The 13,755-nt window shown below is 44.2% G+C and overlaps 1 protein-coding gene across 4 annotated transcripts in view; it reads right to left on the bottom strand.

The window, feature by feature from the left end:
- Nucleotides 1-2,211: 2,211 nt before the first annotated feature.
- tmco6 (transmembrane and coiled-coil domains 6) overlaps nt 2,212-13,755 on the bottom strand; it is a 44,683-nt gene continuing 33,139 nt past the window's right edge. For 3 of the 4 annotated variants that reach the window (XM_078551215.1, XM_078551216.1, XM_078551218.1), the window contains 2 exons: nt 4,920-5,039; nt 2,212-3,090 (listed from right to left, as the gene is read on the bottom strand). In XM_078551215.1, coding sequence (XP_078407341.1) covers nt 3,082-3,090; nt 4,920-5,039 — 129 coding nt within the window. In that variant the 3' untranslated portion in view covers nt 2,212-3,081. Of the gene's footprint in view, nt 3,091-4,919; nt 5,040-13,755 lie in introns of those variants that run through there. The other variant, XM_078551217.1, reaches the window with a different exon arrangement.

The raw sequence follows: 13,755 nt of genomic DNA, 5'->3' as shown, positions 1-13,755 counted from the left end.
GGGAGTGCTGCACATTTAGAAGTTCTTTCAGATGAGACATTAAACCATGTCATTGTCTGTCCTCTAGTGGACATAAAAGATCCCATGACACTTTTTCTAAAGAAAAGCAGAGCAGTTCCTCCATGTTCCTGGACAATATTTACCCTTCAAACACAAAGCAGTAGCTGAACTTTAAAACATGGTAGAGTCTCACTGTGCACACATTAGCTGCCATGTTTTCCTATATTACAACACTGACTGCACATCAAATGTAATGCATTGGGTGTAAGTGATTTGGGACATCTGGAGGTCGTCAGAAGTATTACATAAATGCACAATCTTTATTTCTTTCCGATCTTTTGTTCAGTATCCATTACACCTACATTAAAGTGCCCTGGGACATTTTTGTTTTGTGAAAATCACTACATTAAATGTAACTTCTTGGCAAAGCAGATCAATGGCCATTGTTTGCACAACAAGAGGCCCTACGTTTAACATTCAGGAATCCAATATTGGCCGAAAGGGAAAAGAAACTGATGGATTCAAGAACTTCCCCACATCCAAGCATCTTAGTGCTTGTAATAAAAAGAATTACAAACATTTACCTTATTTAAAAAAGAAACTGCCATGATATGTCCCTAAACACTTAATTTGATGATTATTACACACAAGGGATACTGAAATTTTATTGCAATCTGCTAAAATCACACTCTGCGGTTTCTGCCGCTGGTTTTTAGCATTTTAACTGTTCAATTTGTGGGTAAGGAAGGAAATCCTTGCACTCAGTTCCCTGTGCAACTCTGCATTAATGAAGCGATATAAATGCAGATTTTGTTGTCAACATCATTGCCAGGCAACAACAGCCTGAAAAGTACTCTTGTCGAAATTCAGGCTGACTCAGAGCCTGTAGAATAATTCGTGTAGGAAACGGATAATGCCTGTGTTGTAGCTGGGGCCAGTTCTGAACTTGCAACACATTGTTAGAGTGCAGAGAGAAGCTTTAATCTGAATTGAATGGTGCTACACTAGATGTGGGAGTGCTTGGATTTTGACACTGGGTTCCTAAAATGGAAAGTGTTCCATCCTCCGACACTAAAATTTACAAGAATACAAAAGTTCCCCAAACATCTGCAGGTTTCTCATTGCCAAGTGAAAATGATCCAACATTCACCATTAAGTTTCTTGCTGTAGAAACCCCCTCCCTCTTCCTCTTGGTAGGGTGCTCTCAAAAATTGTACAGTGGCCCCACAATCTTCTCTCCCCCAACTCACTTCTGACAAGATATTCAAGGGGGAGGTATATTACATAGAATTAACAGCACAGAAACAGGCCATTTGGCCCAGTTGGTCAGTGCCAGTGTTTATCCTCCCACCCCTACTTCATCTCACCCCATCAACATATTCCAGAGTACTAAAGGGAGTGGCCATGGAAATAGTGATGTGTTGGTTGTCATCTTCCAAAATTCTGTAGATTCTGGAACTATCTTGGCAGATTGGAGGGTGGCAAATGTAACCCCACTATTTAAAAAAAGGGGGGAGGGGAGAAAACTGAATTACAGACCGGTTAGCCTAACTTCAGTAATGGGAAAGTGCTAGAGTCTATTATAAAGAATGTGATAACAGGACACTTAGAAAATATCAATGGGATTAGACAAAGTCAACGTGGATTTATGAAAGGGAAATCATGTTTGACAAACCTACTGGAATTCTTTGAGAATATAACTAGCAGAATAGATAAGGGAGAACCAGTGGATGTGGTGCATTTGCATTTTCAGAAAGCTTTTGATAAAGTCCCACATAAGAGGTTAGTAAGTAAAATTAAAGTACATGGGATTGGGGGTAATATATTGGTGTGGATTGAGAATTGGTTAGCAGACAGGAAACAGAAGGAATAAATGGCTCTTTTTCAGAGTGGCAGGCGGTGACTAGAGGGGTATCGCAGGGATCAGTACTTGGGCCCCAGCTATTCAATGACTTGAATGAGAGAACCAAATGTAATATTTCCAAGTTTGCTGATGACATGAAACTTGGTGGGAATGAAAGTGATAAGGAGAGTGTTAAGAGGCTTCAAGGTGATTTAAACAGGTTGAGTGAGTGGGCAAATACATGGCAGATGCAGTATAATGTGGATAGGTGTGAAGTTATCCAAATCAGAAGGTATAATGTGGGAGACAACCAACAGTTTGTTAGAACAGTTGAGCCGAGAGGTTTCGAAGGCATGAATGAGGGTTTCAGCAGCAAATAAAGATGAGGTAGGGACGATGTGGGGCAATGTTATGGAGGTGGAAATAGATGTTCTTAGTGATGGTGCAAATATCTAGTTGGAAGCTCATCTTGCGGTTAATATGACATCAGGATCGCGAGCAGTCTAGTTTAGACTCAGACTGTTGCCAAGGAGAGGGGGAGTCAGTAGCTAGAGAACAGAGTTTGGAATGAGCTAATTCATCCAGAGGACTCAAATAATTTCTGCAACGTATAATGGGACATCAAAACCCCTGGGATTTTACCAGCACTGGGACTAGGCTGATACGCAGTACTCGTGCAATCTGTTCTGTCTTAGTAATATGTGGAATACTGACAAGTGAACAGTCAAGTACAAGTGTTTCAGGGTCTGGTGGGAAAACTCAGCTTTCTAGTAGGCAAAGATTTAATTGAAGGCCTGGTCAGTTGAGCTGAGCTGTACAAAACAGGAAGGTCCTGGGTTTGACTCCCGCCTGAAGCTCAATCAGTCAATCTCCAGTTGAAGTGACGGAAAATTCGACTACAATTGGTGCCCGAGACGGGGAGGGGAAAATCAGCTGGTGCGCCACGTACAGACATTTGGTAAAGTCCGATCCAGCGGCGGGCCTGGTGCACACTCCCACGACCAAACATCTGCCAAAGTCCTGGGGAGTAACAGGCACTTGACGGGGTGGTGAAGGCTGCCCATCTAACTAGGCCCCGGCATGTATTCAATGCCTTCATGGGATGGGGATGTTGGACGAGAGGAGGTAAAGGAGATTGACCTCGGAGAATGCGACAGGTAAAGAGCTCTCACTTTCCATATTCTGCCAGCAAACGAGCTTCATTACTATCCTGGCCAATCCCAATGCTTGGGACGATATCAAATAGCCTGGAGAGAGAAAGGAAATAATTAGTCGAAAGGCAACTGAATACAATGTTTAATGACTGAAGCTTATGCAGTATCAACGAGTTTCTGATCTGATAACTGTTTTCCATGGATACAACAGAAAGGTCTTTAATCGCTGGCATTCGATAAACCCCTTCAGCCTCCCACCCAGGAGTGTGCTTTAGTGTTGCTCTCCTTTAGGAACCGAGTGGAGAACGCCCAGAATCGTTTCAGTAGAATGGTATCGGGGTCAGTACAGCAGCGAAATACAGCCCCAAACAGATGGGATGAAAGGCTTCTTGAGCAGCTGCCAGAGTGAGAAATCTTTCATCCCCATCTGTCAGCCTTCACCGCCAGCAAATCACCCACCCATCCCCCCTCCCATTCCTGCTTCTCTCCAAATTGCAGCATTTTTTTTGCAAATAGGTAGGTAAGATATTTTGCTGGAAGTTCCTCACAATATTTTTCAACTCTTCAAACACATTCCCTGCGTTTCAGCTGCAGATTAAACACTTGAATGACAGGAAACAGCTCAGTTGTGTAACGACCTTAGGATGTTTCAAAGCACTTTACATCCAATGATGTACTTTTCAATTGCTGTCACAAAGGAAATACGGCACTCAATTTGCGCACAGCAAGCCTGGCTTGAAGTGGCGAGATGTTATATTTTCTTTTACACAACTGAGGTATTTCCCTTTGTTCAGTATATAACTGCAGTTAGAGAGAAAAAGAATCGCTGGACGCAGGAATGGATGCTTGAAGAGTTGAAGCTCTGACAAACAGCGAGGTGATAATGACCAGATCATTTTTTAAAAAAAAATGACATTGGATGAAGGATAAATATTGGCCAGAACACCAGAGAGAACTCCCCTGCTCTTCAAAATGGTGCCATGCATCTTTTACATCAACCTGAGAGGGACAGACAGGACCTCAGTTTAACGTCTCATGAAAGAGGACACCTCGGACAGTGCAGCACTCCCTGCAGTGCACTCCCTGCAGTGGAAGTGTCAGCCTGGGTTATGTGCTCAAGTCTCTGGAATGGGGACCTGAACAGACAATCTTCTGACACAGAGACAAGAGTGCTCCCACTGAGCCATGGCTGTTGGACCTGTTATAATTTTAGTCTTTTCAGCAGTATCCCCACATGAACCCCAACTTTGCTGGAATAAAAACACTCAGCAGGCCAGGCAGCATCTGTAGTGGGGGACTGGAGAGAGAGTAAGCACGTGTTTCAGGCTAATGACCTCCCACCCTCGAGTAAGGTTGTATGATACCTGCTTAGCAGTTCCAGTTTTTATTTCAGCTTTCCAGCATCGGCTCTGGATTAAGATTACTAGGTTTAGGGGTGTGCCCCTATTTCAACCACTTACACCGAGTCAAAGAGTTGACCTCTCATGAGCTAATCATTATAAACACTGGACCGTAGATACTGTGCTTCTTTCCCTTCAATGATTAAGGAATGATTTAATTAAACTTTTCAAAATATTAAGGAATAGATAGAGAGAAACTATTTCTCCTGGTTGGGGAGTCTAGGACTGGGGGACATGGCCTAAATATTAGAGTCAGGTCTTTTAGGAGCGAAGTTAGGAAACACTTTTACACACAAAGAGTATAATGGTTTGGAACAGTCTTCCAGAACAACAGCTGATGCTGGTCAATTGTTAATTTTAAATTTAAGGTAGATTTTTGTTCACCAAAGGTATTAAAGGATATGGGACAAAGGCAGGTATGTGAAGTTAGGATGCAGGTCAGCCATGGTCTCACTGAATGGTGGAACTGTCTCTAGGGATAAATAGCCTCCTCCAGTTGCTATGTCAGCACTGGATCCTTACCTTGTTTGCGAAGTATTTGTCCATTAAAAAGTTGGCTCGGACTCGGATGTCCTCATTGCTGTTGTACTGAATCGCCTCAAGAGCCAAGATCCCATTTTGATTTGCAAACGATACACAGGCCTGTCAGAATTTGAGATTTGCAAATCAAGCGTTAACAAGCGCAATAAAAAGTGGGCAGATCATAGTCCTTAATTCACAAGCTAAAGTTCTGTGTCATGTGCCACATGGTGAAAGGTCTGAGGATCTGACTTGGAACCAGTCTGTAATTCTAGATGAACATTTCAGAGCCATTCTCCTCTCATATTCATTTGCAACTGCCCAACAAAGCACACTCTAAAAATTCCTTCTTGGGATGTGTGTTACTGGTAAGGCCAGCATTTATTGCCCACCACAACTGCCCTTGGCAAATGATGGCGAAATGCCTTCTTGAACCTTTGCAGTCTGGGTAATGTAGGTAACACCCATAGTGCTGTTAGGGAAGGAATTCCTGGATTTTGACCCAGGGACAGTGAAGGAAAGGTGATATTGTTCCAAATCAGGATGGTTTGGATTTGGAGGGGAACTTGGAAGACGCTGGGTATTTCTACTGCTGCCCTACATGATAGAGGTCATGGGTTTTGAAGGTGCTGCCAAAGAAGCCTTAATTAATGCTGCAGTGCATCTTGTAGATGGTACACACTGCTGCCACTGTTAATCGGAGGTGGAAGGAGTGAACGTTTAAGGTGGTGAACGGGGGTCCGTTTAAGCGGGCTGCTTTGTTCTGGATGGTGTCATGCTTCCCGAATTTTGGAGCTGCACTCATCCAGGCAAGTGGAGAGTATTCCATCACACTCCTGACTTGTAGGTGGTGGACAGGCATTGAAGAGTCAAGAGGTGAGTTACTCACTGCAGAATTCCCAGCCTCTGACATGCTCTTGGAGCCATAATATTTATGTGGCTGATTCAGGTATGTTTCTGATCAATGGTAACTCCCAGGATAGTGGGGTATTCAACAATGGTAAATACCATTGAATGTCAAGGGGAGATGTTTAAATTCTCTCTTCTGAGAGATGGACATTAATGACACAGAGGTGCCAGGCAATAATACTTTCCACTTATCAACCCAAGTATGAATGCTGTCCAGATCTTGTTGCACGCAGGCACAGATTGCTTCATTATCTGAGGAGTTGTGAATGATGATGAACATTGTGCAATCGTCAGCAAATATCCCCCCTTCTGACCTTATGCTGAAGGGAAGGTCAATGATGAAGCAGCTGAAGATGGCTGGGCCTAAGATATAACCCTGAAGAACTGCTGTTGCAATGTCCTGGGACTGAGAAGATTGACCTCTAACAACCATAACCATCAATTTAACTCTTTGATGCCAGATTTGGTCAATGAAAGCTCTCACCTCACTTCTGGAATTCAGCTCTTTTGTCCATGTTTGGACTAAGGCTGTAATGAGGTCAAGAGACAAGTGGCCCTGGCAGAATCCAAACTGAGCATCAATAGCAGGTCACTGGTGAGTAAGTGCCGCTTGACAGGACTGTCGATTACATCTTTCATCACTTTGTTGACGATTGAGAGTAGGCTGACGGGGTAGTAATCGGCTGGATTGGATTTGTCCTTTTTTTGTGGACTAGACATGAGCAATTATCCACATTGTCAGGTAGATGCCATTGTTATAGTTGTATTGGAACAACTTGGCTAAGGACGGTGGCTAGATCTGGAGCACATTTCTTCAGTACTACAGCCAGGATGTTGTTGGGGTCCATAGCTCGTTACATCCGGAATGTTTAGTCATTCCTTGATAAGACATGGAGTGAATCGAATTGGCTGAAGACTGGCATCTTTGATGCTAGGGACCTCAAGAAGAGGCCAAGATGGATCATCCACTTGGCATTTCTGGCTGAAGATTGTTACAAATGCTTCAGCCTTGTCTTTTGCACTTAAGTGCTGGCCACCCCCATCACTGAGGATAGGGATGTTTGTGGGGCCTCCTCTTCACGAGTTGTTTAAACATCCACCACCATTCATGAAGATGTGGCAGGACTGCAGAGCTTTGATCTGATCTATTGATTGTGGGATCACTTAACTCTGTCTATAGCTTCTACTTCAACAGTTCAGCATGCACTTGGTCCTGTGTTGTAGTTTCTCCAGGTTGGCACCTGATATTTAAGTATTCCTGGTGCTGCTCCTGGCACACTTTCCTGCACTCACATTGAACCAGGCTGATCCCCCAGCTTGATGGTAATGGTAATGTGAGGGTTATGCCAGGCCACGAGGTTACAGATTGCAGTTGAATTTAATTCTGCTGCTGTTGATGGCCCACAACGCCTCACGGATGTCCAATTCTGAACTGCTAGATCTGTTATGATTCCACCCCTTTTAGCACAGTGGTATAGCCTCACAATACAATGGACAGTATCCACCAGGACAGCGCATTGGTCACTCCTATCAATGGACAGATGCATCGGCGGCAACTAAATTGTTGAGAGTGAGGTCAAACAGGTTTATCCCTCCTGTTAGTTCTTTCACCAGCTGCCACTGGCCCAGTCTGGCAGCTACATCCTACAGGATTTGAAATGTTCAGTCAGTAATGGTGCTATGGAGCAACTCTTAGTGATGGACAATGGCATCCCCCACCCAGAGTTTATTCCGTGCCCTTGCCACCTTCAGTGGTTCTTTCAGGTGGTGTTCAACATGGAAGAGTGCTGATTCACCTGCTGAGGGCGGGTGGGGGGGTGAAATGGGAGCTGGGAATGGTAGATGGTAATCAGCAGGAAGCTTCTTTGTCTGTGTTTGACCTGATGCCATGAGACTTCATGCAGTCCAAGGTCAATGTTGAGGACTCCCATGACCACTCCCTCATGACTGTATACCATTGTGCAGCCACCTCTGGTGGATCAGTCCTGCCTATGGGACAGAACATACAGACAATGTTCCAGACCCCTCCATCACTGGGTAAGGTATGATTCGGTGAGTATGACAATGTCAGGCTGTGGCTTGATTAGTCTGTGAGACAGCTCTCCCAAATTTGGTACAAGCCACCAGATGTTGCCGAGGGTCGACTGGGCTGGGTGTGTTTTTGTTGTGCTCGGTGCCTATGTTGATGCCTGGTGGTCCATCCGGTTTTATTCTTATAGTCCCATTCATAGAAGTTTTGATACAACTGAGTGGCTTGCTAGGCCATTTCAGAGACCAGTTAAGAGTCAACGCCATGTGGCTGTGGGTCTGGAGTTACATGTAGGCCAGCCCAGGTAAGGATGGCAGATTTCCTTCCCTAAAGGACATTAGTGAGCCAGATGGGTTTTTATGACAATCCAGTAGTTTCAGGATCACCATTACTGATTCTAATGTTTTATTCCAGATTTATTTAATAAATTTAATTTAAATTCCCCAGCTGCTGTGGTGGGATTTGAACTATGTCTCCAGGTCATTAGTCCAGGTCTCTGGATTCTTAGTCCTGTAACATAATATCCCGCCCTCTCGGCAGAGAGGAAGACAGCTTGCGCAGTCTTTCCCTGTGAGTTATACATACAAAAACAGCCTGTATCTTTAGTGTAGTAAAACATCCCAAGGTAATTCACAGGAACGACAAACAAAATTTGGACACAACTGTTTAAGGGGGGAATATGAGAATTGGTGACAAATTAAGAAAGGATTTGATAGGTAGACAAAGAGGTGTTTTCACTTTTCAAAAAAAATGGGGGCCATGAATAGATGAGAGAGTCACTAATAAGTCCAATAAGGAATTCAGGAGAAACTTCTTTATCACAAGGCAAAGTTGAGGTGAATTGCATAGATGCATTGTGGGGAAGCTAGAGAAGTACATGAGGGAAAAAGGAATAGAGGGTTATGCAGATGGGACGGGGTGAATTAAGGTGAGTGGATCATGTGGAGCATAAACACTGGCGTGGACCAATGGGGCCGAATGCGCATTCAGTGTAAAAATGGACAAGCAGCAACAAGCTTACCAGGGCTGAGGAGCTGCAAGGTTTCAGCCTGTTAAATTTCAGCAGTACCAATACACACATCGGAGTCTCTGAGCTACAGCTCTTGCCACTTGCATCTATGTTTGCAAGGTTCAAGTTGTGTGGGATGTATCCCTGTGGGGGGGACACTAAGCACTTCATACAAGCCAAGCATAATCTACCCATTGTGCATGTCTCAGCAGTTTGGCAGAATAGGCACTTGGGCACAATGATAGGTTTCTGCACCTGTCAGATAGCCAACTGATGAATGAAAATAAATAAACCCCTTGTGCAGTACAGAACAACAATGTATTCACTTCAACACCATTTGAAAATCCATTGGGATAACCTGATGAGAAACCCACAAGGTTCCCAGACCAATTTGTTAATTAACTGTTATGTTATAGTGGTGGTGCCCACAAGGTAACCCAGGACCACGAGTGACCTATCTCACTTCACCTGTAGATGTGCCATTCTCTGTGCCTCTAGCCTTAGGAATGTGAGCTGTGAGGAGGCTTCAAGGGGATTTAGACAGGCTAAGTGAATGAGCAAAAACATGGCAGATGGAATATAACGTGGAAAATGTGAAATTACCCCCTTAGGTAGGAAAAGCAGATTTTTTTTTTAAATGGTGAGACATTGGGAAGTGTTAATGTCCAAAGGGACCTGGGTGTCCTTGTTCATGAGTCACTGAAAGCTAACATGTAGATGTAGTAAGCAATTAGGAAGGCGAATGGTACGCTGGCCTTTATTGCAAGAGGGTTTGAGTACAGGAGTAAAGATGTCTTGCTGCAATTGTATAGCGCTTTGGTGAGACCACACCTGGAGTATTACGTACAATTTTGGTCTCCTTACCCAAGGAAGAATATACTGGACATAGGGGGAGTGCAACGAAGGTTCACCAGACAAATACCTGGGATGGTGGTATTGTCTTATGTGGTGAGGTTGAGGAGGCTGGGCAGTTTAGAAGAATGAGAGCAGATCTGTCATAGGGAAAATGTTTGAAGCTATTATTAAAAAAGTGATAGCAGGGCATTTGGATAAGCTCAAGGTCATCAGGCAGATTTAACATGGTTTTGTGAAAGGGAAATCGTGTTTAACCAACTTATTGGAGCTCTTTGAGGAAGTAACATGTGCTGTGGATAAAAGGGAACCGGTAGATGCACTATACTTAGATTCCCAGAAGGCATTTGATAAAGTGCCACATCAAAGGTTGTTGCGGTAAATAAAAGCTCGTGGTATAGGAGGTAACATATTGGCATGAACAGAAGACTGGCTGGTTAACATGAAGCAGAGAGTAGGCATAAATGGGTCTTTTTCCAGGCTGGCAAGATGTAACAAGTGGTGTGCCACAGGGATCAGTGTTGGGACCTCAACTGTTTACAATTTATATAAATGACTTGGATGAAGGGATGATTGCCAAATTTACTGATGACACAAAGATAGGTAGGAAAGTTAAGTTGTGAAGAGGACATAAGGAAATGTACAAAAATATACAGATAGGATAAGTGAGTGGGCAAAGAGCTGGCAAACAGCATGTAATGTGGGAAAATGTGAAATTGTCCATTTTGGCAGGAAGAATAAAAGAGAAGCATATTACTGAAATGATGAGAGATTGCAGAGCACTGAGATACAGAGGGATCTGGGTGTCTTAGTGCATGAATCACAAAAGGCTAGTATGCAGGTACAAGAAGTAATTAGGAAAGCTAATAGAATGTTATCGTTTATTGCGAGGGGAATTGAATACAAAAGTAGGGAGGTTATGCTTCAGTTGTACAGGGCACTAGTGAGACCACATTTGGAGTACTGTGTACAGTATTGGTCATCTTATTTAGGGAAGGATTACTAAATGCGTAAGTAGCAGTTCAGAGACGATTTACTGGACTAATACCTGGAATGGGTGGATTGTCTTATGAGGAAAGGTTGGACAGACTAGGCTTGTAGCTGCTGGAGCTTAGAAGAGTAAAAGGCAACTTGATTGAAACATAAAAGACCCTGAGGGGTCTTGACAGGGTGGATGTGGAGAGGACGTTTCCTCTTGTGGAAAAATCTAGAACTGGGGTCACTGTTTTAAAAAAAGGGGTCACCCATTTAAAACAGATGAGGTGAAATTTTTTCACTCAGACGGTCATGAGTCTTTGGAACTCTCTTCCTGAAAAGGCGGTAGAAGCAGAGCCTTTGAATATTTTTAAGGCAGAGGTGGATAGATTCTTGGTGAGCAAGGGGGGTGATAGGTTATCGGGGTAGGTGGGATGCACATTTCAGGTTACTATCAGATCAGCCATGATCTTATTAAATGGCGGAGCAGGCTCGAGGGGCTGAATGACCTGCTCCTTGTTTGTATGTTTGTTCGATCTCATTGGAACATACAAAATTGTTACAGGGCTTGACAGGGTAGATGCAGGAAGGATGTTTCCCCTAGCTGGTGGCAGTGGAGGGGACCCCAGAACCAGGGGACACTGTCTCAGAATAAGAGGTCAACCATTTAGGACTGAGATGAGGAAGAATTTCTTCACTCAGAGGGTGGTAAAGCTTTGGATTTCTCTACTCGAGAGGTTGTGGAGAGTTAATGAGTATGTTCAAGGCAGTGATCCATAGATTTCTAGATGTCAATGACATTAAGGGTTATGGGAGTAGTGCAGGAAAATGGCATCGAGGTAGATCAGCCAAACACATGGGAACCTGGAAGTTCTCCTCCGAGCCACTCACCATCCTGACTCGGGAATATATCGCCATTCCTTCCTTGTCACTGGGGCAAAGTCCTGGAACACCCTCTCTAACAGCATTGCGGGTGTACCTACACCACATGGACTACAGTGGTTCAAGGCGGCAGCTCACTACCACCTTCTCAAGGGCCGTTAGGGATGGGCAATAAATGCTGGCCCAACCAGCGACACCCACATCCTGTGAGCGAATAAAAAAAGGATCCAATTGAATGGTGGCGCAGACCCGAGGGGCCAAATGGCCCATTCATGCTCCTTTTCCTAAGTCTATTATTGGTCTGTTGGTCTTTACTGTTTCATCATTGGCTACAGTCCCTGGGCCCGAAAACTCTGGAATTCCTCCCTAAACCTCTCTGGCCCCCTCTCTCTCCCGCTTCAAGTCTGTCCTTAAAGCATAATAGGTTAGATTATACCAGCAGGTTTGGATGAGCTCAAGCTTACAGAGGGTACAAGGCAGGGTGCCAGCAAGGAGAGTATCAGAGCTGTCAAGTCTGGAGGTATCAAAAGCATAGATGAGGGGTTTCAGTAGACGATGAGCTGAGGCAGGGGCAGAGTTGGGTGATGCTGCAGAGCTAGAAACAGGTTTTCATTACTTTGACGCAGCGTTCACAAGGGAGGCAAGAGGCTGGTTAAGAAGATGCTGCTAAGTTAATGATGAATAGTATTCTGACATGGCCACTTCCCTTCATATCAGGATGCCTTGTCACAGCAATCCCTTTCTAAGTCAAAATGCCAGACAGCAGCACCACACGCCAGCAGCACTGAGGGGCATCTTTAACGATTCAAGTCAGTGCACATACATTTTGTAGCATTTGAATCAAAGTCTAACTGGGGACACTATTTAATGATCAGTTTTTGCCATCTGTTCAAGTGGCACTTGAAAGGGATTCATAAATTTTAAAAGGAGGCATGCAGGGAGCAGGAAATTGAACGTTTGTGTCTGTCCCTGAATATTTTTATATATAACGAAACTTGTATTGACTGGCAGAGTTCCAATCAAAGCAATGAAGAGCGAAACCCCACAGATGGGCCAAATTTTGCTCGAGCAATGCGTCTCACAGCTTTTCCTGCACCCTTCAGTTCAAAGTATTTTTGTGTCACAACTCGTCGGAAGTGTGAATTGATAACGGGACATCTGGGACCACCAGTCTATCCCCTTTACCAATGGGATTTAAGGATCGAGAAAGAGAGGAACAACAGGGAGAAGATAGAGTGAATTAAGAGTCAACTCAGGTACAGAAAGAGAAATGGTGAGGGGGAAAACAAAGATTGAATTTAAACAGGGAGAAACACTGAAAGGAAAAATAAGAAACAAGTTGTCAAAACTTAACACAATGCAGAAAGGGGCACGCGGACGTGAGACTTTGCCTGAGTGAGGAGTCGGGAATTTGGTTCGAGATCTCCATGCACAGGGGGAAAGAGGTGCTCCTTTTTCTACTTTTTTTTCAGCCTCCAGTGATTGGTGAGTTCCCCTCCTTGTCTCCAAGCTCGGTGAATGCAGCTTTCTCTTACTTTATCTGTGTAAATTATTGACTAACTAAATAAGTGAGGGGGAAAATTACTTGGACACTTTGTTCCTGGAGGCAGTCACTTCCCTTAGGTTAGGCAGAACTTTAGAGTTGGTCAACGGTCAGGGACAGGAGGGTGTGATTGTGAGTCACATAGATAAGGGGGAACCAGCATGTAGTGATGGAGAAGCTTGAGCCTCTGACTTTGTCCAACAAGTATGAGGCGCTTGTTACCTGTGTGGATGAGGAGAAGGTCTGCAAGATGGATGAGTGGACTGACTATGGCACCATGGTGAAGGGTGCCATTCAAGTGAGGGGAGCGAAGAGGAACGTGGTAGTGATAGTGTAGTCAGGGGGACAGATACTATTCTCTGCAGTTCAGAACGGCTGAGTTGCCTGCCCAGTGCCAGGGTTCAGGATATCTGCTCAGAAATGGAGAGAAACTTGCAGTGGGAGGGGGAGGAACCAGTGGTCATGGTCCATGCAGGTACCGAAGACATAGATAAGACGAGGAAAGAAGTTCTGCATAGAGAATATGAAGAGCTAGGCACTAAATTAAAAACCAAAAGGTACTAATAGATTATTACCCGAGTCACGTGCAAATTGGCATAGGGTAAATAAAATTAGAAAGATGAATGTCTGGCTCAAAGAC

The sequence above is a fragment of the Cetorhinus maximus genome, chromosome 10 (assembly GCF_964194155.1).
Source record: "Cetorhinus maximus chromosome 10, sCetMax3.hap1.1, whole genome shotgun sequence".
Taxonomy (NCBI): Eukaryota; Metazoa; Chordata; class Chondrichthyes; order Lamniformes; family Cetorhinidae; genus Cetorhinus; species Cetorhinus maximus.
The sequence above is the reverse complement of the archived record's forward strand: the minus strand, read 5'-3'. Positions and strand labels throughout refer to the sequence as shown.